This window comes from Scomber japonicus, chromosome 24 (genome assembly GCF_027409825.1).
Source record: "Scomber japonicus isolate fScoJap1 chromosome 24, fScoJap1.pri, whole genome shotgun sequence".
In the NCBI taxonomy this organism is placed as follows: Eukaryota; Metazoa; Chordata; class Actinopteri; order Scombriformes; family Scombridae; genus Scomber; species Scomber japonicus.
In genome coordinates, this window is record NC_070601.1 from 646057 (window position 1) to 670512 (window position 24456).

At 49.7% G+C, this 24456-nt stretch overlaps 1 protein-coding gene across 1 annotated transcript; it reads left to right on the forward strand.

Annotated features, from left to right (window-relative positions):
- Window positions 1–2297: 2297 nt before the first annotated feature.
- LOC128354580 (interphotoreceptor matrix proteoglycan 2-like) lies at window positions 2298–23277 on the forward strand. Its single transcript, XM_053314798.1, has 15 exons — window positions 2298–2313; window positions 2358–2914; window positions 5118–5279; window positions 7749–7807; window positions 9237–9484; window positions 10142–10203; window positions 10720–10930; window positions 11613–13309; window positions 15046–15265; window positions 18686–18896; window positions 19764–19952; window positions 20648–20858; window positions 21313–21390; window positions 22017–22069; window positions 23214–23277. The coding sequence occupies exons 1-15, from the start codon at window positions 2298–2300 to the stop codon at window positions 23275–23277; spliced, it is 4038 nt and encodes a 1345-aa protein (XP_053170773.1).
- The last annotated feature ends 1179 nt before the right edge of the window (window positions 23278–24456 follow it).

The following is a 24456-nucleotide window of genomic DNA, read 5'->3' on the forward strand; positions in this document are numbered from 1 at the left end:
TTCCTTGACCCGAGGACAACAGGAGGGTTAAGTAGGACAACCAATCAATGAAGCAGGTTTTATAATGAAAAGAAATAATATTGACCCAGAGTCAGAAGGAGTAAACTGGTTTCTGACATTTAGTCTCTGTCCTTTTACAGTTGATGACGTCATCATCGCCGGAGCAGAGCCAACGGACCAGGACTACGCTTGGACCGCTCCGTCCGCTGTCACCGAAGGGTCGGTCGGAGCGGCTCCTGCTACAACGCTGACCTCTGACCCTGCTGGTACCGCCGCGCCACAAGACACCGAGCCACAAGACACCGAGCCACAAGACACCGAGCCACAAGACACCGAGCATCTGTCTGAATCTGAAGAAGCAGCGGTTGAGGGAGGAGATGAAGACTCAGTCGGAGAAGACGAACCTGTTCCAGATACAACAGGAGAGGAAGAGGAGGAGGAAGCCGACGATGACAAAGTCCATGAGATCATTTCTGAAGATGTGGACGTGTCGGATTCAGAGGCGATCCAAGAAGAAGAAGAGGAAGTAGAAGAACCGCCTTCAGAGGTTGTAGCTGAAGAAGTCCTCACAGAACCAACAACAGGACCTGCTACGGAAGCCGTCACTGTTGGGGAAGAGGAACAGGAAGTCGGTCTAGAAGAGGCAGCCGAGGCATCTTTAGAAGTCGTGACAGAGAAAATCCCAGAGGACATTACTTTGGGTACGACGTCAAACACAGTCGCACCTGATGAGGATCCACCGGAGTCAGTGGATCAGATAGAACCAGCTGAGGAACCTGTAGAGAACCCTACAGAGGATGAATCTCCAACTATATTCCTAATAACAGACTCAGAAGAAGAAGGAGAAGAAGTAGTAGAAGAAGAAAAGACATTCATAGACGTGATTCCAGAGCAAGAATCTGTCCTTCACGTAGAGACCGAGGTTCCCTCCGAGGCCTCGGTTCTGACGACTACAGACGAGACAGAACACGTAGAACTCAGTGAAGACATCGAGGACAAGCCGACTGCAGAGGCCGAAGTCATTGTGATCTTACCAGATGACGATGAGGAACCACTGAATACCACAGAGGACGAAGAAGATCAACCAGAGGAGGAAGTAGAAGTTAAACATGAAGAAGACACTCTGGTTATTGAAGCTGCTGCTGAAGTCGTAACAACGGAGACCGATGTTGAAGAACCAGCCGGAGGAGAAGAAGAACCTGAAGCAGCCGTTACTGTGGAGAACGCATCAGAAGCTCCTGTAGCCGTCTCAGAGGAGGAAGAACCCGTCGATGCTGCAGAAGAAACACAAACTGCTGAAGAAGGGACTACAGAGGAGGGAACAACTGAGGCTGTAGGAAAACCAGAAGAGGAAGGTACTCCTGAGGAACCTGCAGAACCTTTAGAGGAGGAGGGAGGTGATGTGAGAGAAACTGCAGAAGAAGCTGGCAAAGATCCAGAACCTGTGGAAACTGTAGAACCTACAGAAGGTGCTGCAGAGGAAGAAGAAAACGATCAAGAAGTAGAACCTATAGAAACTGTAGAAGAGACGGAACCCACAGGAGAACCAGGACAGGAAGCAGAACTTGAAGAAGTTGCAGAAGAACCGACAGAAGGAGCAGCACTTGAGGAAGAGACAGAACCTGCAGAGGAACCGACACAAGCAGCAGAACTTGAAGAAAAGACGGAACCTGCAGAAGAACCGACAGACGAAGCAGAACTGGTAGAAGAACCTACAGAAGAACCGACACAAGAAGCAGAACTTGAAGAAGAGACGGAACCTGCAGAAGAACCGACAGACGAAGTCGAACTGGTAGAAGAACCTGCAGAAGAAACAGAACCTGCAGAGGAACCGACAGAAGGAGCAGAACTTCAAGAAACGACACAACCTGCAGAAGAACCGACACAAGGAGCAGAACTTGAAGAAGAGACAGAACCTGCAGAAGAACCGACAGAAGGAGCAGAACCTGAAGAAGAAATTGCAGAAGAGACAGAACCCACAGAAGAACTAGAACCTGAAGAAGAGAAGGAACCTACTGAAGTACCCGCACCAGAATTAGAACCAGAATTAGAAGAAAAGGAACCTACACTAGAACCCACACAACCCGAAGTAACTGACGAGGATAAAACATCAGTCGATGAAAACCAAGAAGCAGCTGAGGAGGAACCACTGGGAGATGAAGAGGAGGAACCTTCTGTGGAACTACCAGAGGAAGACGTTGATGTAGAGGAACCGTTGGGAGATGAAGAGGAGGAACCTTCTGTGGAACTACCAGAGGAAGACGCTGATGTAGAGGAACCAGCGGAGGACACTGTGGATGAAACCGCTCCAGAGTCCGATGAGGAGATAACTCCAGTTATTGTTGTTGTTCCTGAAGACACAGAAGGACTATCACCAGTGACTGAAGAGGAGGGAACACCTGAACCAGAGGTCACGGTGGAACCTCCAGGAGACTCTGACGTGGGAGTTCCTCCAGAAACTACCGATGAGGGAACAACAGAGGAGGACGAGCCAGAACCAGAATCTTCTCCTGAAGTCGAGACAGAAACAGTCCCAGAAGCTCCGAGTGAAACATCTCCGGACGTTGTTACTGAATCCCATCCAGAACCGACTTTAGAGGTGGAACCACCTGAGCAGGACGATCCAGAGTCGCCTGCTGCACCTGAAGAAGAAGAAGAAGAAGAAGAAGGAACCCCGAGCGAGCACGGCGCCCCTGGTCCTCCTGCAGAGGTCGATGATGTCGCTCCAGCAGCATATTCAGAAGGAGTTGGGACAGAAGAGACCCGAGGTACGGCAAGCGAGGAGGCAACGCCAAAGTACGTAGAGGAGTACAACAACGGCAACTTCCCCGATCCAACGGAGAGAACAGACGAGCCTGACGACAACTTACTGGGGAACAACGGCTTCGACTTCGAGGAGCAGCAGGAGAACGCGGTGAGGCCTGAATGACTTTAACCAAAAACATAAATCTATTGAACTCATTTAACTTTTAGACCATCAGGTTGTGCTATGGTTGCTATAGATACAGGTTGTGTTATGGTTGCTATAGATACAGGTTGTTCTATGGTTGCTATAGTTACAGGTTGTTCTATGGTTGCTATAGATACAGGTTGTGTTATGGTTGCTATAGATACAGGTTGTGTTGTGGTTGCTATAGATACAGGTTGTGCTATGGTTGCTATAGATAAAGGTTGTCCAATGGTTGCTATAGATACAGGTTATGCTATGGTTGCTATAGATACAGGTTGTGGTATGGTTGCTATAGATACAGGTTGTGCTATGGTTGCTATAGATAAAGGTTGTCCTATGGTTGCTATAGATACAGGTTGTGCTATGGTTGCTATAGATACTGGTTGTTCTATGGTTGCTATAGATACAGGTTGTGCTATGGTTGCTATAGATACAGGTTGTTCTATGGTTGCTATAGATACAGGTTGTGCTGTGGTTGCTATAGATACAGGTTGTTCTATGGTTGCTATAGATACAGGTTGTATTATGGTTGCTATAGATACAGGTTGTTCTATGGTTGCTATAGATACTGGTTGTTCTATGGTTGCTATAGATACAGGTTGTGTTATGGTTGCTATAGATACAGGTTGTTCTATGGTTGCTATAGATACAGGTTGTTCTATGGTTGCTATAGATACAGGTTGTGCTATGGTTGCTATAGATACAGGTTGTGTTATGGTTGCTATAGATACAGGTTGTTCTATGGTTGCTATAGATACAGGTTGTGCTATGGTTGCTATGGATACAGGTTGTGCTGTGGTTGCTATGGATACAGGTTGTGCTGTGGTTGCTATGGATACAGGTTGTTCTACGGTTGCTATAGATACAGGTTGTTCTATGGTTGCTATAGATACAGGTTGTTCTATGGTTGCTATAGATACAGGTTGTGCTACGGTTGCTATAGATACAGGTTGTCATATGGTTGCTATGGATACAGGTTGTGTTATGGTTGCTATAGATACAGGTTGTTCTATGGTTGCTATCGATACAGGTTGTGTTATGGTTGCTATAGATACAGGTTGTTCTATGGTTGCTATAGATACAGGTTGTGTTATGGTTACTATAGATACAGATTGTGTTATGGTTGCTATAGATGCAGGATGTGTTATGGTTGCTATAGTTACAGGTTGTGTTATGGTTGCTATAGATACAGGTTGTGTTATGGTTGCTATAGATACAGGTTGTGTTATGGTTGCTATAGATACAGGTTGTGCTATGGTTGCTATAGATACGGGTTATGCTATGGTTGCTATGGATACAGGTTGTGCTATGGTTGCTATAGATACTGGTTGTGCTATGGTTACTATAGATACAAGTTGTGCTATGGTTGCTATAGATACAGGTTGTGCTATGGTTGCTATAGATACAGGTTGTGCTGTGGTTGCTATAGATACAGGTTGTGTTATGGTTGCTATGGATACAGGTTGTGCTATGGTTGCTATAGATACAGGTTGTTCTATGGTTGCTATAGATACAGGTTGTGCTGTGGTTGCTATGGGTACAGGTTGTGCTATGGTTGCTATAGATGCAGGTTGTGCTATGGTTGCTATGGATACAGGTTGTGATATGGTTGCTATGGATACAGGTTGTGTTATGACCTCAATAAGGAAAAGCAAAGAAATGTTTAAATAGAACTTTATTGGTGTGACCTACAAACATCTTTAACCCTCCTATTGGCCTCGAGTCAAGGAAGTAATCAAGGATGGAAGGAAGGAAGGAAGGATGTAAGGGAGGGAGGAATGAAGGAAAGATAGATGGAAGGAAGGAAGGAGGGAGGAAGGAAGGAAGGAAAGATAGATGGAAGTAAGGATGGAGCGAGGAAGGAAGGAAGGGAGGGAGGAACGAAGGAAAGATAGATGGAAGTAAGGATGGAAGGGAGGGAGGAAGGAAGGATAGATGGAAGGAAGGAAGGAAAGATAGATGGATGGAAGGGAGGGAGGAAGGAGGAAGGAAGGAAGGAAAGATAGATGGAAGGAAGAAAGGAGGTAGGAAGGAAAGAGGGAAGGAAAGATAGATGGAAAGATAGATGGAAGGAAGGAGGAAAGGAAGGAAGGAAGGAAGGACCAGTCAGTTTGACCCGGTATGCCGACAGGAAGTGTAAATCCTGAGTGTTTCCTGTTTGTTTCAGATCGGTAACGAGATCGACGCCAGCTTGCTCCGCCCCCCGCGGCCTCTGAAGGATCAGCTGGTGGAGATGAGCGTGAAGCTGAGGACGGAGACCTTCAGCGACGCTCTGAGGAACCCCAGCAGCTCCCAGTACCAGCAGCTCAGCAGGCACTTCACACGCAGGGTGAGAGACGCCATGATGTCACCACCATGACATCACACCATGACATCACACCATGACATCACACCATGACATCACACCATGACATCACACCATGACATCACACCATGACATCATCATGAGGCTCCTCAGTCAGATTCCTTCCTTCCTTCCTTCCTTTCTTCCTCCCATCCTTCCTTCCTTCCTCCCATCCATCCATCCTTCCTTCCATTCTTCCATCCTTCCATCCTTCCATCCATCCATCCTTCCTTCCATTCTTCCATCCTTCCATCCTTCCTCCCATCCATCCTTCCTTCCATCCTTCCTCCCATCCATCCTTCCTTCCATCCTTCTATCCATCCATCCATCCATCCATCCATCCTTCCTCCCATCCATCCTTCCTTCCATCCTTCCATCCATCCATCCATCCTTCCTTCCATCCATCCATCCATCCATCCTTCCTTCCATTCTTCCATCCTTCCATCCTTCCTCCCATCCTTCCTTCCTTCCTTCCTCTTTCCTCCCATCCATCCATCCATCCTTCCTACCATCCATCCATCCTTCCCTCCTTCCTCCCATACCAGCAGCTGAGCAGGCACTTCACACGCAGGGTGAGAGTCGTGATGATGTCACCACCATGACATCATACCATGACATCACACCATGACATCATAATGGGGCTCCTCAGTCAGATTAATGTGGGATTAACCCTTTAAACTCCATTTTATTTTGCAGACAACAGAAGAACCTTCCTTATTTCCTTCCTTCCTTCCTTCCTTCCTTCCTCCCATCCTTTATTTCTCCCATCCATCCTTCCTTCTTTCCTTCCTCTTTCCTCCCATCCATCCATCGTTCCTTCCTACCATCCATCCATCCTCCCATCCATCCATCCATCCTCCCATCCTTCCTTCCTTCTTCCCATCCTTCCATCCTTCCTTCCTTCCTTCCTTCCATCCATCCTTCCTCCCATCCATTCATCCTTCCTTCCTTCCTTCCTTCCATCCATCCTTCCTCCCATCCATTCATCCTTCCTTCCTCCCATCCATCCATCCTTCCATCCTTCCATCCTTCCATCCTTCCATCCTTCCTCCCATCCTCCCATCCTTCCATCCTTCCTTCCTTCCAAACTAAACCTCATCTCCTTGTTTTGTCTCAGAGGTTTGGTCCTTCCATCCATCCATCCTTCCTTCCTCCCATCCATCCTTCCTTCCTTCCTTCCATCCTCGTGGAGACGTTAGTGTTTGTCATGGTGTTATTTTGGAGCACCAGATGAGAACACTGAGCTGTGGTTTGTCCTCCTCTTCCTCGGCTCTCTGACGTCCGTCACTCGCTCGCTTCCCAAAAACTCTCTCGCTTGTGGTTTCCTCCGAACTTGCAGACTCAGGAGTTCGGCTCGGCTTCAAAGGAGCGTTAACGCTTCACGCTTTTAAAGCCGAGGCCAGCTATAAGCGGAGCGGCTGCTGCAGAGAGCTTACAGTATACGAGCGCTGACTCACCTCCGGCCGCTGCCAGGAAAGCAGAGCGAGGCGGTGCGTTCGAGTCCAGCTGGGAGGTTTCAGGCTCGGGGCCAGGGCCAGTGAGGCGGTGCGTTCGAGTGCAGCTGGGAGGTTTCAGGCTCGGGGCCAGGGCCAGTGAGGCGGTGCGTTCGAGTGCAGCTGGGAGGTTTCAGGCTCGGGGCCAGGGCCAGTGACGCGGTGCGTTCGAGTGCAGCTGGGAGGTTTCAGGCTCGGAGCCAGGGCCAGTGACGCGGTGCGTTCGAGTGCAGCTGGGAGGTTTCAGGTTCGGGGGGCCAGGGCCAGTGAGGCGGTGCGTTCGAGTGCAGCTGGGAGGTTTCAGGCTCGGAGCCAGGGCCAGTGACGCGGGAAGCCGGTTTATGGCTGGGACTGCAGCAGCGGCTCGTTAATGAGGGAATATGGAGGCTGAGTCCTTCCATCCTTCCTTCCTTCCTTCCTTCCTTCCTTCCTTCTTACATTCCTTCCCTCCATCCTTCCTTCCTTCCTTCCTTCCTTCCTTCCTTCCTTTCTCCCTTCCATCCTTCCTTCCATCCTTCCTTCCTTTCCTCCATCCTTTCTCCCATCCTTCCATCCTTCCTTACTTCCATCCTTCCATCCATCCATCCTTTCTCCCATCCTTCCTTCCTTCCTTGCTCCTCTCTCACATCTGTGTTTTTACATATTTGACCCATTTAGTCTCCGTATTAAACCTCCCATCCTTCCTTACTTCCATCCTTCCATCCATCCATCCTTTCTCCCTTCCTCCCTCCCTCCTCCCTCCCTTCCTCCCTCCCTCCCTCCCTTCCTTCCTCCCTTCCTTCCTCCCTTCCTTCCTCCCACCTCCTTCCCCAATCAGCTGATCTGATAACGGAGCTGAACGTCTTTAAAGCGTCAAATAAAAAGCAAATAAAACAAAGTGAACATTTCTTTTCTTTTCTTTTCTTTTCTTTTCTTTTCTTTTCCTTTCTTCTCTTCTCTTCTCTTCTCTTCTCTGCTCCAGATAGAGGAGGCTCTGGTCAGACTGCCGGGCTTTAAGAGCGTCTACGTGGTCGAGTTCAGGTAAAATATATCATCCATGTATGACATCATCACTCCTTCATACCTGAGACCATGATAACAGCTGACTGTGTGTGTGTGTGTGTCTCTCTGTGTGTGTGTGTGTGTGTGTGTGTGTGTGTGTGTGTGTGTGTGTGTGTGTGTCTCTGCAGGCCTCAGAAGGACCTGGAGCGGTAAGTTTAACCCTTTAACACTTGATTCTACTCCTCCTCCTGCACCTTCTCCTTCACTTCCTTCCCCTGCACCTCCCCCTCCTCCTGCACCTCCTCCACCTACTTCTGCACTTCCTCCTCCTGAACCTCCACCTCCTCCTGAACCTGCTCCTCCTCCTCCTCCTGAACCTCCTCTTCCTCCTCCTGCACCTCCTCCTCCACCTCTTCTTGCACCTCCTCCACCTGAACCTCCTCCTGAACCTCCTCATCCTGAACGTCCTGCTCCTCCTTCTGAACCTCCTCCTTCTCCTCCTCCTGCACCTACTCATCCTCCTGAACCTCCTCTTCCTCATCCTGCACCTCCTCCTCCACCTCTTCTTGCACCTCCTCCTCCACCTCTTCTTGAACCTCCTCCTGCCCCCCCCCCGCTGAGTAAATCAAAGCTCTGCTCTAATTTCCTCTAATGACTTTAACAATAGTCATTTATCTGTTAAGTGGGATCAGAGTCTGACGGAGGAGGATTACTGTGTTAGGGTTACGAAAAGGCTCACCCCCCCCCCCCCCCCCCCCCGCGCTGTGCTGAGGACCCCCCCCCCCCGCCCCAATCATCCACACTGTTAATCATTCCCTTTGTTTCAGACAGCAGCTTCTTTAAAATCTGCACCAAAAAAACTTCCTTCCTCCCTCCTCCCTCCCTTCCTCCCTTCCTTCCTTCCAAACTAAACCTCATGTCCTTGTCTTGCCTCAGAGGTTTGGTCCTCCCTTCCTTCCTTCCTTCCTTCCTTCCTTCCTTCCTTCCTTCCTTCCTTCCATCCTTCCTTTCTTCCTTCCTTGCTCCCATCCTTCCTCCCTCCCTCCCTTCCTCCCTTCCTCCCTTCCTTCCTCCCTTCCTCCCTCCCTCCCTCCCTTCCTTCCTCCCTTCCTTCCTCCCTCCCTTCCTTCTTTCCTCCCTCCCTCCCTCCCTCCCTTCCTTCCTCCCTTCCTTCCTCCCTCCCTCCCTCCCTCCCTCCCTCCCTCCCTTCCTTCCTCCCTTCCTTCCTTCCTCCCTGCCTTCCAAACTAAACCTCATCTCCTTGCTTTCCCTCAGAGGTTTGATCCTTCCTCCCTCCCTCTCTTCCTCCCTTCCTCCCTCCCTCCTTCCCTTCCTCCTTCCTTCCTTCCTTACTAACCCTCATCTCCTTGTTTTGTCTTAGAGGTTTGGTCCTTCCTTCCTCCCTTCCTCCCTTCCTTCCTCCCTCCCTTCCTTCCTCACTAACCCTCATCTCCTTGCTTTCCCCCAGAGGTTTGGTGGTGCTGGTTCACTACTCCGTCACCCTGGAGGTGGACTCGGGCGGTGTTTCCAACGACACGCTGGACTTCCTGTCTCAGCAGAACTTCCTGGTGGAGAAGAACTACCCGGCGGCGGCGGAGCAACCGACCGTCGTCTACACCATCACCGACTTCAGGAACTACATCACCGAGGCGCTGCACAAAGACAACTTCATGACCAACAGCAGCCTGGAGACGCACAACCAGCCGCTGTTGCCAGGCAACGGTTAATAACACTTTAAATCACTCATTCAGTCATTAATAGTGTTTGATTACCACGTATCCTTCCTTCCTTCCTTCCTTCTTTCCTTTCCTTCCTTTCATCCTTCCTTCTTTTCCTTTCTTTCTTCCTTCCATCCTTCCTTTCTTCCTTCCATCCTTCCTTCTTTTCCTTCTTTCCTTCCATCCTTCTGTCCTTTCCTTCCTTCCTTCCCTTCTTTCTTTTCTTCCTTCCTTCTTTTCCTTCCTTCCCTTCTTTCTTTTCTTCCTTCCTTCCCTCCTTCCTTCCTTATTTTCCTTCCTTCCTTCCTTTTTTCCTTCCTTTTTTCCTTCCCTTCCTTCCTTCCCTTCTTTCTTTTCTTCCTTCCTTCCCCGTCTTTCCCTTCCTTCCTTCCTTCCTTCCTTCCTTCCTTTCTTTCTTTTCTTCCTTCCTTCCTTCCACCCATTCTTCTTTTCTTCCTTCCTTCCCTCCTTCCTTCCTTATTTTCCTTCCTTCCTTCCTTTTTTCCTTCCCTTCCTTCCTTCCCTTCTTTCTTTTCTTCCTTCCTTCCCCGTCTTTCCCTTCCTTCCTTCCTTCCTTCCTTCCTTCCATCCTTCCTTCCCTTCCTTCCTTCCTTTTTCCCTTGCTTCCTGTTTGATGATTGTTTCTTTCCTGCAGATGAGAACTTACTTCCTGCTGTGAAGCCGACGATCCGACCGGCCGAAGCCTTCGACAGCATGGTGAGAAAAGCACAAGAAACGGGAGGAGGAAAGAAAGAGAGAAGGAGGGGGGAGGAAGGAAGGAAGGAAGGAAGGAAGGAAGGAAGGAAGGAAGGAAGGATGGATCTATAAAACCATTCTGGGTCAAATTCCTTCTGATCACAAGGAAAGGAGGGAGGGAAGAAGAAGGAAGGGAGAAGGAAGGAAAGGAGGGAGAATGGAAGGAAGGAAAGGAAAGAAGAAAGGGAGGAAGGAAAGGAAGGACGGATGATAGAAGGAAGGAAAGATAGAGAGAAGGAGGGGGGAGGAAGGAAGGGTGGAAAGAAGGAAGGAAAGGAGGGAGGGAGAAAGGAAAGGAAGGATGGATGATAGAAGGAAGGGAAAAAGGAAGGAAAGACGGAGGAAAGAAGGAAGGAAAGGAGAGAGAGAGGAAGGGAGAAAGGAAGGAAGGAAGGAAGGAAGGAAGAAACCACATTTATTCGTTTATTAACAACCAGACGTATAGAAGTAACCGCTACTTCCTGTCGTCTCTAACAGGAAAACGTCCTCGCCGCCGAGAAGCCTCCCGACGCTCCGAGCCACGAGGCCGAAGGCGACGGCAACGCCTTCCTGAAGAAAGACGACTTCCTGTTCGACCCGTTCGACTCGTGGAAAGGAGCTCAGAGCGAAGAGGCGAGCGAGAACGACGTGTTCACGTTCGAGGAGAGCCCCACGCTTCCCGCCAAAAACCCCGAGAAGACCGACGACCGTGAGCTCACTTCCTGTCAATCTTTAGATACCACTTCCTGTTAACCTTTAGATATCACTGCCTGTCAACCTTTAGATATCACTTCCTGTCCACCTTTAGATATCACTTCCTGTCAACCTTAAGATATCACTTCCTGTTAACCTTTAGATACCACTTCCTGTCCACCTTTAGATACCACTTCCTGTCAACCTTTAGATATCACTTCCTGTCAACCTTTAGATACCACTTCCTGTCAACCTTTAAATACCACTTCCTGTCTACCTTTAGATACCACTTCCTGTCCACCTTTAGATCGTTATATTTCTTCTTTTATTTTGAAAGTCTGCATACCACTTCCTGTCAACCTTTAGATACCACTTCCTGTCAATCTTTAGATATCACTTCCTGTCAACCTTTAGATATCACTTCCTGTCAACCTTTAGATATCACTTCCTGTCTACCTTTAGATATCACTTCCTGTCAATCTTTAGATATCACTTCCTGTCAATCTTTAGATATCACTTCCTGTCAACCTTTAGATACCACTTCCTGTCAACCTTTAAGTACCACTTCCTGTCCACCTTTAGATACCACTTCCTGTCATGTCCTGAAACGTTATATTTCTTCTTTTATTTTGAAAGTCTGCATGTGTTTCCTGCTGTACAGATAAAGGAAAGCTGGAAGGTGAAGGTTTGCTCGTCAGTAATGCTGCGGACGGAGACCGAACCCCTCGAGGTGACGACATCTTCGCCGTGGAGCCTCAAACCGGCTCTGAGGCCGACGGGTCCGGTTCTGGTTCCTCTGGAGACGGCGAGGACGCAGATCTGTGGTGGTGGCAGCCGGCGGGGGGGGGCGTCTGAGCGGGGGGACAACAGCCTGGAGGTCCTCCCACCGCCGGACCTGGAGGACGAGGACGGGGCCGAGGAGGACGACGCTGCCGGTTTTGAGGCGCCGACCAGCAAACCGCCTTCACCGACGACGACACCTGCAACGTCTGAGGAGTCGAAGCTGGACGGGAGCGAGGAGGAACCGTTCTTGGATCAGGTTCTGGTGACTCCACACATCAGTACAGACCCTCAGTACTCCAGCACCACCAAGGCGCCGGTGTTCCTGCCCAAAGACACCTTCTCAACTCTACCACACAGCATCTTGGAGCCGGCCACAGAGGGTCCCGCACCTGAATCTTGGACTCGTGAAGCTGCTGTTTTTGCAGGTGCAACTGATCCAAGTCCGGAGGCGCCAACGGTTGGGTTGACTGAAGTCGCTGCACCTGAGGAGGCGGTTGAGGTTGAGGTTGAGGAGGCGCCAACGGTTGGGTTGACTGAAGTCGCTGCACCTGAGGAGGCGGTTGAGGTTGAGGTTGAGGAGGCGCCAACGGTTGGGTTGACTGAAGACGCGGCACCTGAGGAGGCGGTTGAGGTTGAGGTTGAGGAGGCGCCAACGGTTGGGTTGACTGAAGACGCGGCACCTGAGGAGGCGGTGGAGGTTGAGGTTGGGCCTGGAGTCGCTGATTCTGAGGCTCCACCAACCGAAGAGTCGCCGACTTTCATCGAAGCGCAGCCGGTCACAGTCAAAGAATCCGGCTTTGATATCGTCACTCCAGAACCGTCAGATGTGGAAGTCTTCACTGAAACCCCCGAGCTGCTGCTGCTGCTGCCGGAAACCAAACACCCCGATGAGGTCGAGATTCTGGAGGAGCAACACATCAGCGTTTCTGATCCAGCGCCGACAAAGCCGCCGGTCGCCTCCGTGGACGAGGACCTGGCTGTGGATGAAGTCATGATCGTCACAACAGCCGCCGCTCCGGTGCAGACCTCGTCCTCCGTGAGCTCCGACCACGGCGGCGGCAGCAGCATCGCGCTCTCCCCCGAGAAGGACTCGCCGTTCACTCGCGTGTCGGATTCGGCGCCGGAAGACGAGGATCTGGTTCAGCACGAGCAGCCGAACCACGAGGACGAGGTTCCGCTGAGCGCCGCCGATGTTTCCGCTCCGGCAGAAAGATCGCCAGGCGTTTCACCACAAGACGAAGATCCAGGTGCTAGCTTAACCGGAGCTTCAGACGTCGTTGCCGTGGGCGACGTCCTCCAAACGCCGACGTCCTCGCAGGTCAACGACAGCACCCCCGTCACCGAGATCCAGCTGTTCGAGCACACCTTCTCCAACATACCGGGCATCGACGTCAGCTTCGACGTGTTCGGCGTGGCGACCGAAGGCGACAGCAGCGGCTTCTCCAGCGGCGCTCAGGGCTCGGACATGGACGGCGTCGCCATGCCGACCAGACCGGGCCGAGCGCTGACGGTGTTCTTCAGCCTCAGGGTGACCAACATGGCGTTCTCCATGGACCTCTTCAACAAGAGCTCCCCCGAGTACAAAGCCCTGGAGCAACGCTTCCTCCAGCTGGTGAGAACGAGTTCTAGCAATAGATGTCATGTCAGTTAATGGTGGCGTTCACTGTTGCCATGACAACAAAGGTTGCATATCTTTAACCCTCCTGTTGTCCTCAAGTCAAGGGAGGAAGGAAGGGAGGGAGCAAGGGAGGAAGGAAGGAGGGAAGGAAGGAAGAAAGGGAGGAAGGAAGGAAGAAGGATGGAAGGGAGCAAGGGAGGAAGGGAGGAAGAAGGAAAGAAAGGAGGGAGGGAGGGAGGAGGAAGGGAGGAGGAAGGAAAGAAAGGAGGGAGGGAGGAAGAAGGAAGGAAAGGAGGGAGGATGGAAGGGAGGAAAGGAAAGAAGTAAGGGAGGAAGGAAAGGAAGGGAGGAGGGAGGGAGAAAGGAAAAGATGAAGGGAGGAAGGAAGGAAGGAAGGAAGGAAGGGAGGAAAGGAAAGAAGTAAGGGAGGAAGGACAGATAATAGAAGGAAGGTAGGAGGGAGGGAGAAAGGAAAAGAGGAAGGGAGGAAGGAAGGAAGGAAGGAAGGAAAAGAAAGAAGTAAGGGAGGAAGGAAAGGAAGGACGGATGATAGAAGGAAGGAAGGAAAGGAGGAACAGTCAAACAGACATGAAGGTTAAATGATGTATTTTAAGGAGAACGTTCAGCCAGTTTGTTAAAAAGTTGAAACTCTTATTAAGATTTAATTTTAGAAACTAATAAATTGAGTTTGATGTGAAGCAGGTTTGTAGGTTTATAAGAGAGCCTCACCCTCCTCCTCTACTCCTCTACTCCTCCTCTACCCCTCCTCTACTCCTCTACTCCTCCTCTACTCCTCCTCTACCCCTCCTCTACTCCTCTACCCCTCTACTCCTCCTCTACCCCTCCTCTACTCCTCTACCCCTCTACTCCTCCTCTACCCCTCCACCCCTCCTCTACTCCTCTACCCCTCCACCCCTCCTCTACCCCTCCTCTACTCCTCTACTCCTCCACCCCTCCTCTACTCCTCTACCCCTCCTCTACCCCTCTACCCCTCCTCTACCCCTCCTCTACCCCTCCTCTACTCCTCTACTCCTCCTCTACTCCTCTACTCCTCCTCTACTCCTCTACCCCTCCTCTACCCCTCCTCTACTCCTCTACTCCTCCACCCCTCCTCTACCCCTCCTCTACTCCTCCTCTACCCCTCCTCTACTCCTCTACCCCTCCTCTACTCCTCTACTCCTCCTCTACTCCTCCTCCTCTACTCTGGAGTCATCTGGGTCTCATTACTCTGCTTCATGTTCATCTATAAAACCATTCTGGGTCACATTCCTTCTGATCACAAGGAAAGGAGGGAGGGAAGAAGGAAAGGAGGGAGGGAGAGAGGAAGGAAGGAAGGAAGGAAGGAAGGGAGATGGAAGGAAGAAAGGAAGGAAGGAAGGAAAGGAAGGACAGATGATAGAAGGAAGGGAGGAAGGAAGGAAGGAAAGGAGGAAGGGAGGGAGAAAGGGAGAAAGGGAGGAAGGACGGAAGGACGGAGGAAAGAAGGAAGGTAGGAGGGAGGGAGAAAGGAAAAGAGGAAGGGAAGAAGGTAGGAAGGATGGGTGATAGAAGGAAGGGAGGAAGAAGGAAGGAAAGGAAGGACGGATGATAGAAGGAAGGGAGAAGGAAGAAAAGGAGGGAGAATGGAAGGAAGGAAGGAAGGAAGGAAGGAAGGATCTATAAAACCATTCTGGCTCAACAGAACCAGAACCAGGAAATGAATCTCAGACTAACCCGTGTCCTCCTCTCAGCTGGTCCCGTACCTTCAGTCCAACCTGAACAACTTCCAGAACCTGGAGATCCTGAACTTCCGGAACGGTAGCATCGTAGTGAACAGCCGCATGAGGTTCGGGAAGCCGGTTCCGAGAGGCGTCACCAACGTGGTCTACCTGATCCTCGAGGACTTCGCCAACACCGCCTACAAGACCATGAACCTGGCCATCGACAAGTACTCGCTGGACGTGGAGTCAGGTGAGTCCGAAACTACCAACTACCAACTACAGCTCTGTGAAGTTAGTTTTTTAATCGAGATTAATCGTAGAGTTTCCATAGTTAATCGCGATTAATCGAGTTTTGAATTGCATGGTCTGAAACTATGAACTACAGCTCTGTGAAGTTAGTTTTTTAATCGAGATTAATCGCAGTTTCCATAGTTAATCGCAATTAATCGAGTTTTGAATTGCATGGTCTGAAACTACGAACTACAGCTCTGTGAAGTTAGTTTTTAATCGAGATTAATCGCAGTTTCCATAGTTAATCGCAATTAATCGAGTTTTGAATTGCATGGTCTTAAACTACGAACTACAGGAAGAAAGAAAGGAGGAAGGAAGGAAAGGAGAGAGGGAGGAAGAAGGAAGGAAAGGAGAGAGGGAGGAAGAAGGAAGGAAGGATGAAGAAAGAAAGGGAGGAAGGAAGGAAGGAAAGGAGAGAGGGAGGAAGGTAGGAAAGGAGAGAGGGAGGAAGAAGGAAGGAAAGGAGGAAGGGAGGAAGGAAGGAGGAAGAAAGAAAGGGAGGAAGGAAGGAAGGAAAGGAGAGAGGAAGAAGGAAACTGGGCTGCGGTAGGTTTACTGCAGGAGGCCACTTCAAAGCATAGCGCTACAGCTAGAGGAGCCGTCTACGGGAGGGAAGGAAAGGAGGAAGGAAGGAAGGGAGGAAGGAAAAGAGGAAGAAGGAAACAGGGCCGCGGTAGGTTTACTGCAGGAGGCCACTTCAAAGCATAGCGCTACAGCTAGAGGAGCCGTCTACGGGGGAGTAGAAGGGACAAAAAGGCTTGCTACATTAATCTATTTAATCTATATTTGCATTAATCTAATCGCGATTAACGAGTTAATGCTGACAGCCCTAATTTTTATGTTTGTATCTCACCGGTCTTAAGGTGGACTTTCTGATTAACTATTTAAACACGTATATTTGTAGTGTGTGTGTGTGTGTGTGTGTGTGTGTGTGTGTGTGTGTGTGTGTGTGTGTGTGTGTGTGTGGAAGGCTCAGAGGTATTGTAATCGTCTCTCTGTGTGTCTGACTCCTGTCTCTGATCTAATACCTGAGATTATCTGTCTGAGAGGAACGTGAGCAGCAGAACACACACTGACTCATCGTCTGTCTGAGCTCTGTCTGTTAGAGGAACTAGTAGAGGAGAAAGGAGGAAGAGGAGCAGGGACAGGAGGAAGTGGAGCAGAGACAGGAGGAAGAGGAGCAGGGACAGGAGGAACAGGAAGAAGAAGAGTAGAGACAGGAGGAAGAAGAGAAGAGACAGGAGGAAGTAGAGCAAAGACAGGAGGAACAGGAGGAAGTAGAGCAGAGACAGGAGGAAGAGGAGCAGGGACAGGAGGAACAGGAAGAAGAAGAGTAGAGACAGGAGGAAGAAGAGAAGAGACAGGAGGAAGTAGAGCAGAGACAGGAGGAACAGGAGGAAGAAGAGCAGAGACAGGAGGAAGAAGAGAAGAGACAGGAGGAAGTAGAGCAGAGACAGGAGGAACAGAAGGAAGTAGAGCAGAGACAGGAGGAAGAAGAGCAGAGACAGGAGGAAGAAGAGCAGAGACAGGAGGAAGTGGAGCAGAGACAGGAGGAAGTAGAGCAGAGACAGGAGGAAGAAGAGCAGAGACAGGAGGAAGAAGAGCAGAGACAGGAGGAAGTGGAGCAGAGACAGGAGGAAGTGGAGCAGAGACAGGAGGAAGTAGAGCAGAGACAGGAGGAAGTAGAGCAGAGACAGCAGGAAGAAGAGCAGAGACAGGAGGAAGTAGAGCAGAGACAGGAGGAAGAAGAGCAGAGACAGGAGGAAGAAGAGCAGAGACAGGAGGAAGTGGAGCAGAGACAGGAGGAAGTGGAGCAGAGACAGGAGGAAGTAGAGCAGAGACAGGAGGAAGTAGAGCAGAGACAGGAGGAAGTAGAGCAGAGACAGGAGGAAGAAGAGCAGAGACAGGAGGAACAGGAGGAAGAAGAGCAGAGACAGGAGGAACAGGAGGAAGAAGAGCAGAGACAGGAGGAAGAAGAGAAGAGACAGGAGGAAGTAGAGCAGAGACAGGAGGAAGTAGAGCAGAGACAGGAGGAAGTAGAGCAGAGACAGGAGGAAGTAGAGCAGAGACCATGTTAGAAGGTTTCTAAAGCAGCAGCGTGTTGTTCTGAGCTGCTGCGTCTCATTAATCGGTCTGAGCCAATCATAGCAGAGTCTAATCTACAGCGTAATCACTGTCTGCACAGCGCTGTGTGAAGGTTGTTCAACCGTCGCTACGGTAACTCCTGCAGGAAGCCAGCGCTAACCCTTTACCTATTCTGACTCATTATTAGTCTCTGCAACAAGTCAACACTGATAAATCCTCTTCACACATTAATACCACTGACTCACTGACTCACTGACTCCTTCTCTCTCATGGCTACAGGTTGCTTTATTAGATTCACCAATGAGCCTCAAACTTCCACTTCCTCTTCCTCTTCTTCTTCTTCCTCTTCCTCTTCTTCTTCTTCTTCTTCTTCTTCTTCTTCTTCTTCTTCTTCTTCTTCTGTCCTCGTGTCGTTGGGTTTGGTTGTGCTTCTTAATCCTCCTGTTGTCCTCGAGTCAAGGAAGGAAAGGAGGGAGGGAGGGAGAGAGGGAGGGAGGAAGGGAGGGAGGACAAATGGAAGGAAGGAAGGAAGGGAGGGAGGATGGATGGGAAGGAGAAAGTGAGGGAGGGAGGGAAGGAGGAAGGGAGGAAGGAAGGGGGGGGGCAGGGAGGGAGGGAGGAAGTGAGGGAGGGAGGAAGGGAGAGAGGGAGGAAGAGAGGGAGGGAGGGAGGAAGGGATGGAGGGAGGAAGGGAGAAAGTGAGGGAGGGAGGAAGGGAAGAAGGAAGGGAGGGAGGGAGGGAGAAAGGAAGGGGAGGCAGGGAGGGAGGGAGGAAGAGAGGGAGGGAGGGAGGAAGGAAGGAAGTAGGGGGAAGGGAGGGAGGAAGGAAAGGAGGGAGGAAGGGAGGGAGAAAGTGAGGGAGGGAGGAAGGGAGGGAGGGAGGGAGAGAATGAGGGAGGGAGGGAGGCAGGGAAGGAGGATGGAAGGGAGGAAGAGAGGGAGGAAGGAAGGGATGTAGGGAGGAAGAGAGGGAGGAAGGGAGGGAGAAAGTGAGGGAGGAAAGTAGGGAGGGAGGAAGAAAGTGGGGGAGGAAGGGACGGAGGAAGGAAGGAAGGAAGGAAGGAAGTAGGGAGGGAGGGAGGGAGGGAGGAAGGAAGGGAGGGAAGGAAGGAAGGAGGGAGGGAGGGAAGGAAAAGAGGGAGGAAGGAGGGAGGGAAGGAAGGAGTGAGGGAAGGAAGGAGGGAGGGAAGGAAGGAGTGAGGGAAGGAAGGAGGAAGGTTCTGAAGTAATGATGCAGGAGAAGCAGATTTTCTTCCTTTAATCTCAAACCTCTCCGTCTCATTCTGTCTTGCAGGCGACCGAGCCGACCCGTGTAAGTTCCAGGCGTGTAACGAGTTCTCTCGCTGCCGGGTGAACCGCTGGTCGGGCGAGGCGGAGTGCGTGTGCGACCCCGGATACCTCAGCGTAGACGGACTTCCCTGTCAGAGCGTCTGTGAGCTGCAGGAAGACTTCTGCCTCAACGACGGCAAATGTGACATCATCCCCGAAAAGGGCGCCATCTGCAGGTCAGAGTTTGAAACAGAGATGTCGAATTGTCCCTGAATGCACCTCAACTCAGGCGGGGAGTGTGTTTGACCCTAGTGGGACACCGTATGAAGGGGAGTGAGGGAGGGAGGAAAGGAGGGAGGGAGGAAGGAAGGAAGGGAGGGAGGGAGGAAGAGAGGGAGGGAGGAAGGGAGGAAGAAGGAGGGAGAAAGGGAGGAAGAAGGAGGGAGGGAGAAAGGAAGGGAGGGAGGAAGGGAGGATGGATGGGAGAGAGGGAGGGAGGAAGGAAGGGAGGGAGAAAGTGGGGGAGCAAGAGAGGGAGGGAGGGAGGAAGGAAGGAAGGAAGGAAGGAGGAAGGGAGGGAGGGAGGAAGGAGGGAGGGAGAAAGGGAGCGAGGGAGGGAGGGAGAAAGGAAGGGAGGGAGGGAGGAAGGGAGGATGGATGGGAGAGAGGGAGGGAGGGAGGAAGGGAGGGAGGGAGGAAGGGAGGAAGGAAGGAAGGAAGGAAGGAAGGAAGTTTGACCCTAGTGGGACACCGTATGAAGGGGAGTGAGGGAGGGAGGAAAGGAAGGAGGGAGGAAGGAAGGAAGGGAGGGAGGGAGAAAGTGGGGGAGCAAGAGTGGGAGGGAGGAAGGAAGGAAGGAAGGAAGGAAGGAAGGAGGGAGGGAGGAAGAGGGGGAGGGAGGAAGGGAGGAAGAAGGAGGGAGAAAGGGAGGGAGAAAGGGAGGAAGGAAGGGAGGGAGGGAGGGAGAAAGGAAGGGAGGAAGGAAGGAAGGAAGGAAGTTTGACCCTAGTGGGACACCGTATGAAGGGGAGTGAGGGAGGGAGGAAAGGAGGGAGGAAGGAAGGAAGGAAGGAAGGAAGTTTGACGGTGTGTTTGGGCTGCAGGTGTCGGGTTGGGGAGAACTGGTGGTACCGCGGCGAGCACTGTGAGGAGTACGTGTCGGAGCCGCTGGTGGTCGGCATCGCCATCGCCTCGGTGGTCGGCTTCCTGATGGTGGCGGCGGGAACCGTGTTCTTCCTGGCGAGGACGCTACGGGAGCAGTACGACCGCGAGGATACGGAGGACCCGCCAAGGTAAAACACTTTAATGCTTTATAATGTTTAGATATATATAGTGTAATTTTCTGTTATGTTAATATTACATTTGTGGAGCTTTTAATCTGAAAATCACAACAGGAAGTAGTGAAACCTTTTCAATGATCTGACTCATTTCAGATGAGGTAGGAGGAAGAAGTAGGAAGGAAGGGAGAGAGGGAGGGAGGGAGAAAGGGAGGGAGGGAGGGAGGAAGAGAGGGAGGGAGCATGAGAGGGAGGGAGGAAGGAAGGAAGCTTTTAATCTGAAAATCACAACAGGAAGTAGTGAAACCATTTTTTTAATGATTGGCTCATTTCAGACGGGGTAGGAGGAAGAAGGAAGGAAGGGAAGGAGGGAGGGAGAAAGGAAGGGAGGGAGGGAGCAAGAGAGGGAGGGAGGAAGGGAGAAAGGGAGGAAGGGAGGGAGGGAGGAAGAAGGAAGGGAGAAAGTGAAGGAGGGAGGAAGGGAGAGAGGAAGGAGGGAGGGAGAAAGGGAGGAAGGAAGGAAGGGAGGGAGAAAGTGGGGGAGCAAGAGAGGGAGGGAGGAAGGAAGGAAGGAAGGAAAGGAAGGGAGGGAGGAAGGGAAAATTTAGTGTAATTTTCTGTAATGTTAATATTACATTTGTGAAGCTTTTAATCTGAAAATCCCAACAGGAAGTAGTGAAACCTTTTTGTAATGAAGTGACTCATTTCAGACGGGGTGACAGCGTGCCGACTCTGGAGCGAGCGACTAAATTCAACCCGATGTTTGAGAGCGACCCGGTCAGCGCTCAGTACTACCGTCGCTATGACGACGAGCAGCTACAGTACTATCTCCACGGCAACCACGAGCACGCTCAGTACAGCAGCGACACAGACAGCGAAGAGATGAAACACGTTTATCACAACGGCTCCTTAACTAAAGAGGTCAGCACCTCCTCCTCCTCTTCCTCCTCTTCCTCCTCTTCCTCCTCCTCTTCATCCTCCTCCTCCTCTTCAACCTCCTCCTCCTCTTCTCCTCCTCTTCTTTATCCTCCTGCTCCTCCTCTTCCTCAGTCATATAATCTCTCCTCCTCTTCCTCAGTCATATAATCTCTCCTCCTCCTCTCTTCCTCCTCCTCCTATCTTCCTCCTCCTCTTCCTCCTCCTCCTCCTCTCTTCTATCCTCCTCCTCCTCCTCTTCCTCCTCCTCCTCCTCCTCTTCCTCTTCATCCTCCTCTTCCTCTCTTCACCCTCTCTTCCTCCTCCTCCTCTTATTCATCCTCCTCCTCCTCTCTTCCTCCTCCTCTTCCTCCTCTACTCCTCTCTTCCTCCTCTCTTCCTCCTCCTCTTCATCCTCCTCTTCTTCCTCAGTCATATAATCTCTCCTCCTCTCCTGCAGGAAATCCAGGAGCGTCTGAGGATCATAGAGTTGTGCTCCAAAGATCAAAACTTTGCCGACTTTGTTCGACAAACTCAAGTGTGAGTAACACACACACACACACACACACACACACACACACACACACACACAAACACACACACACACACACACACACACACACACACACACACACACACACACACACACACAAACACACACACACACACACACACACACACACACAAACACACACACACACACACACACACAGTTTGACTTTGATGTTTTCTCGTCTTTAGATTTTCAGTCAGTTTCGTGTTTTTATTCAAACACAGATGTGCAGTCAGAGGAAGTGTGTGTGTGTGGGTGTGTTACAGTGTGTGTGTGTGTGTGTGTGTGTGTGTGTTACAGTGTGTGTGTGTGTGTGTGTGTGTGTGTGTGTGTGTGTGTGTGTGTGTGTGTGTGTGTTCACCTGCTGCAGGTTTCAGTTTCCAGACGAACAGACGGAGAAAGAATCAGAGAAACTAAAACAGACTGTCTGACCTTTAACGTCTTCTTCTGTCAGCAGCAGCTTATACTGACATATACAAACTCTAAGCTTCCTTCCTTCCTTCCTTCCTTCCTTCCTTCCTTCCTTCCTTCCTTCCTTCCTCCCTTCCTCCGCCCACATGTTGACGTGCTGTGGTTAAACTAATCTGGTGTTGTTGTGTGTTTGTGTTGAGGAGCAGATTCCTGGAGAGGAGAGGGAGCTCCAGCACATAGCCACCACCTCGAGGTACACACACTCTGCTTCCTGTCTCTGTCCGGGTCTTTGAAGGAAGGTAGGAGGGAGGGAGAAAGGAAAAGAGGAGGGAAGGAAAGAAGGAGGGTGGAAGGAAGGAAAAGAGAGAGAAAGGAAAGAAGGAAGGAAGGAAGGAAGGACGGAGGAAAGAAGGAGGGAGGGAGAAAGGAGGAAGGAAGGAAAGGATGGAAGAAAGGGGGATGGAGGAAGTACAGACAGAAGGAGGGAAGGAAGGGAGGAAAGAAGAATAAGACGGGGTCAATTTGACACGTGAGGACGACACGAGGGTTAAAGTTAAACAAGCCGTTCAAAAGTCCAGTAGCTCTCTTACTTTCCATCAGCGCGGTAGGTTTACTGCAGGAGGCCACTTCAAAGCATAGCGCTACAGCTAGAGGAGCCGTCTACGGGGGAGTAGAAGAGACAAAAAGGCTTGCAACATTAAAATGCCATTAAAACAAAATTAACACGTTATGGATTGCATTAATCTAATCACGATTAACACGTTAACGCTGACAGCACTAGTGTATTTTATGTGTGGTAGTTGTTACAGTAGTAGTACTAGTAACAGCAGTAATAGTAGTAGTATCAGTATTAGAAGAAGTACTTTTTGTAGTACTTTTGCAGTCTTTAGCATCAGCTGGATTAAAACACGTTTCTTTGCTCTCTGATTGGATGTCTCTTGCAGCAATGCCTTCTGGGACTTGTAGTAAACTGGTCTAATGATGTTTCTTCGTCCTCTCTGCAGAAACCTGCCTTCATGTTGGACTCGAGGAGGAAGAGGAAGAGGAGGAGGAGGAGTTGGTCTCCTGCCGCCTCGCCGCTTCTGATCGACTGGTCTGGAGGTGAAAGGTGACGCTGAACTTTGACCCCCTGCGAGGTCACCTGTTCCTCCTCCTGGCTTCATCTTTTTTTTCTTTTCTGGTCTTTGTTTGTAACACTCCTCTGTCTTACACTCTCACACCGGCTCTGTTAGCTTCCATTCAAGGGTTTCAGCGCTCCTCCCCGTCAGTGCCTTCACCGCTCTGTTAGCTGTTTTTGGGATATGATGCGTAGAGTCTCGGAGCCCTTGAAATATGTTCACGACACCTCAGTTAACCGCTCCTTTTCTTCTTCTTCTGACTTTTTTCTGCTCGTGCAGTCCTCCGCTGCTTTACCGAATGTGCACCACTGTTTACATTTCTCAACCGATGCTGGAGTGTTAACGATGTACTTAAAGAAGTGTAGCCCCGTCTGTGTCGTTGTGTTTGTTAGCATCTCTTAAACCCGTCGTAGCTCGTAGTGATCAGATCCGACTGTTTTATAAAGCGTTTAAATGAGTGTGACTCTGCAGCTTCAGAAAAGGTTTTAAAAAGTCAAAATGTCTGCTGTGGTTTTATAATTATGAAGAAAACTCCAGTTTGTCTTGCTTGTTACACCATCATCTATAAACATCTATAAACATGATACCATCATCTATAAACATCTATAAACATGATACCATCATCTATAAACATGATACCATCATCTATAAACATGATACCATCATCTATAAACATCTATAAACATGATACCATCATCTATAAACATCTATAAACATGATACCATCATCTATAAACATGATACCATCATCTATAAACATGATACTGTCATCTATAAACATCTATAAACATGATACCATCATCTATAAACATGATACCATCATCTATAAATATCTATAAACATGATACCATCATCTATAAACATCTATAAACATGATACCATCATCTATAAACATGATACCATCATCTATAAACATGATACCATCATCTATAAACATCTATAAACATGATACCATCATCTATAAACATGATACCATCATCTATAAACATGATACCATCATCTATAAACATGATACCATCATCTATAAACATCTATAAACATGACACCATCATCTATAAACATCTATAAACATGATACTATCATCTATAAACATCTATAAACATGATACCATCATCTATAAACATCTATAAACATGATACCATCATCTATAAACATGATACCATCATCTATAAACATGATACCATCATCTATAAACATGATACCATCATCTATGAACATGATACCATCATCTATAAACATGATACCATCATCTATAAACATGATACCATCATCTATGAACATGATACCATCATCTATAAACATGATACCATCATCTATAAACATGATACCATCATCTATAAACATGATACCATCATCTATAAACATCTATAAACATGATACCATCATCTATAAACATGATACTATCATCTATAAACATGATACCATCATCTATAAACATCTATGAACATAACATGATACCATCATCTATAAACATGATACCATCATCTATGAACATGATACCATCATCTATAAACATGATACCA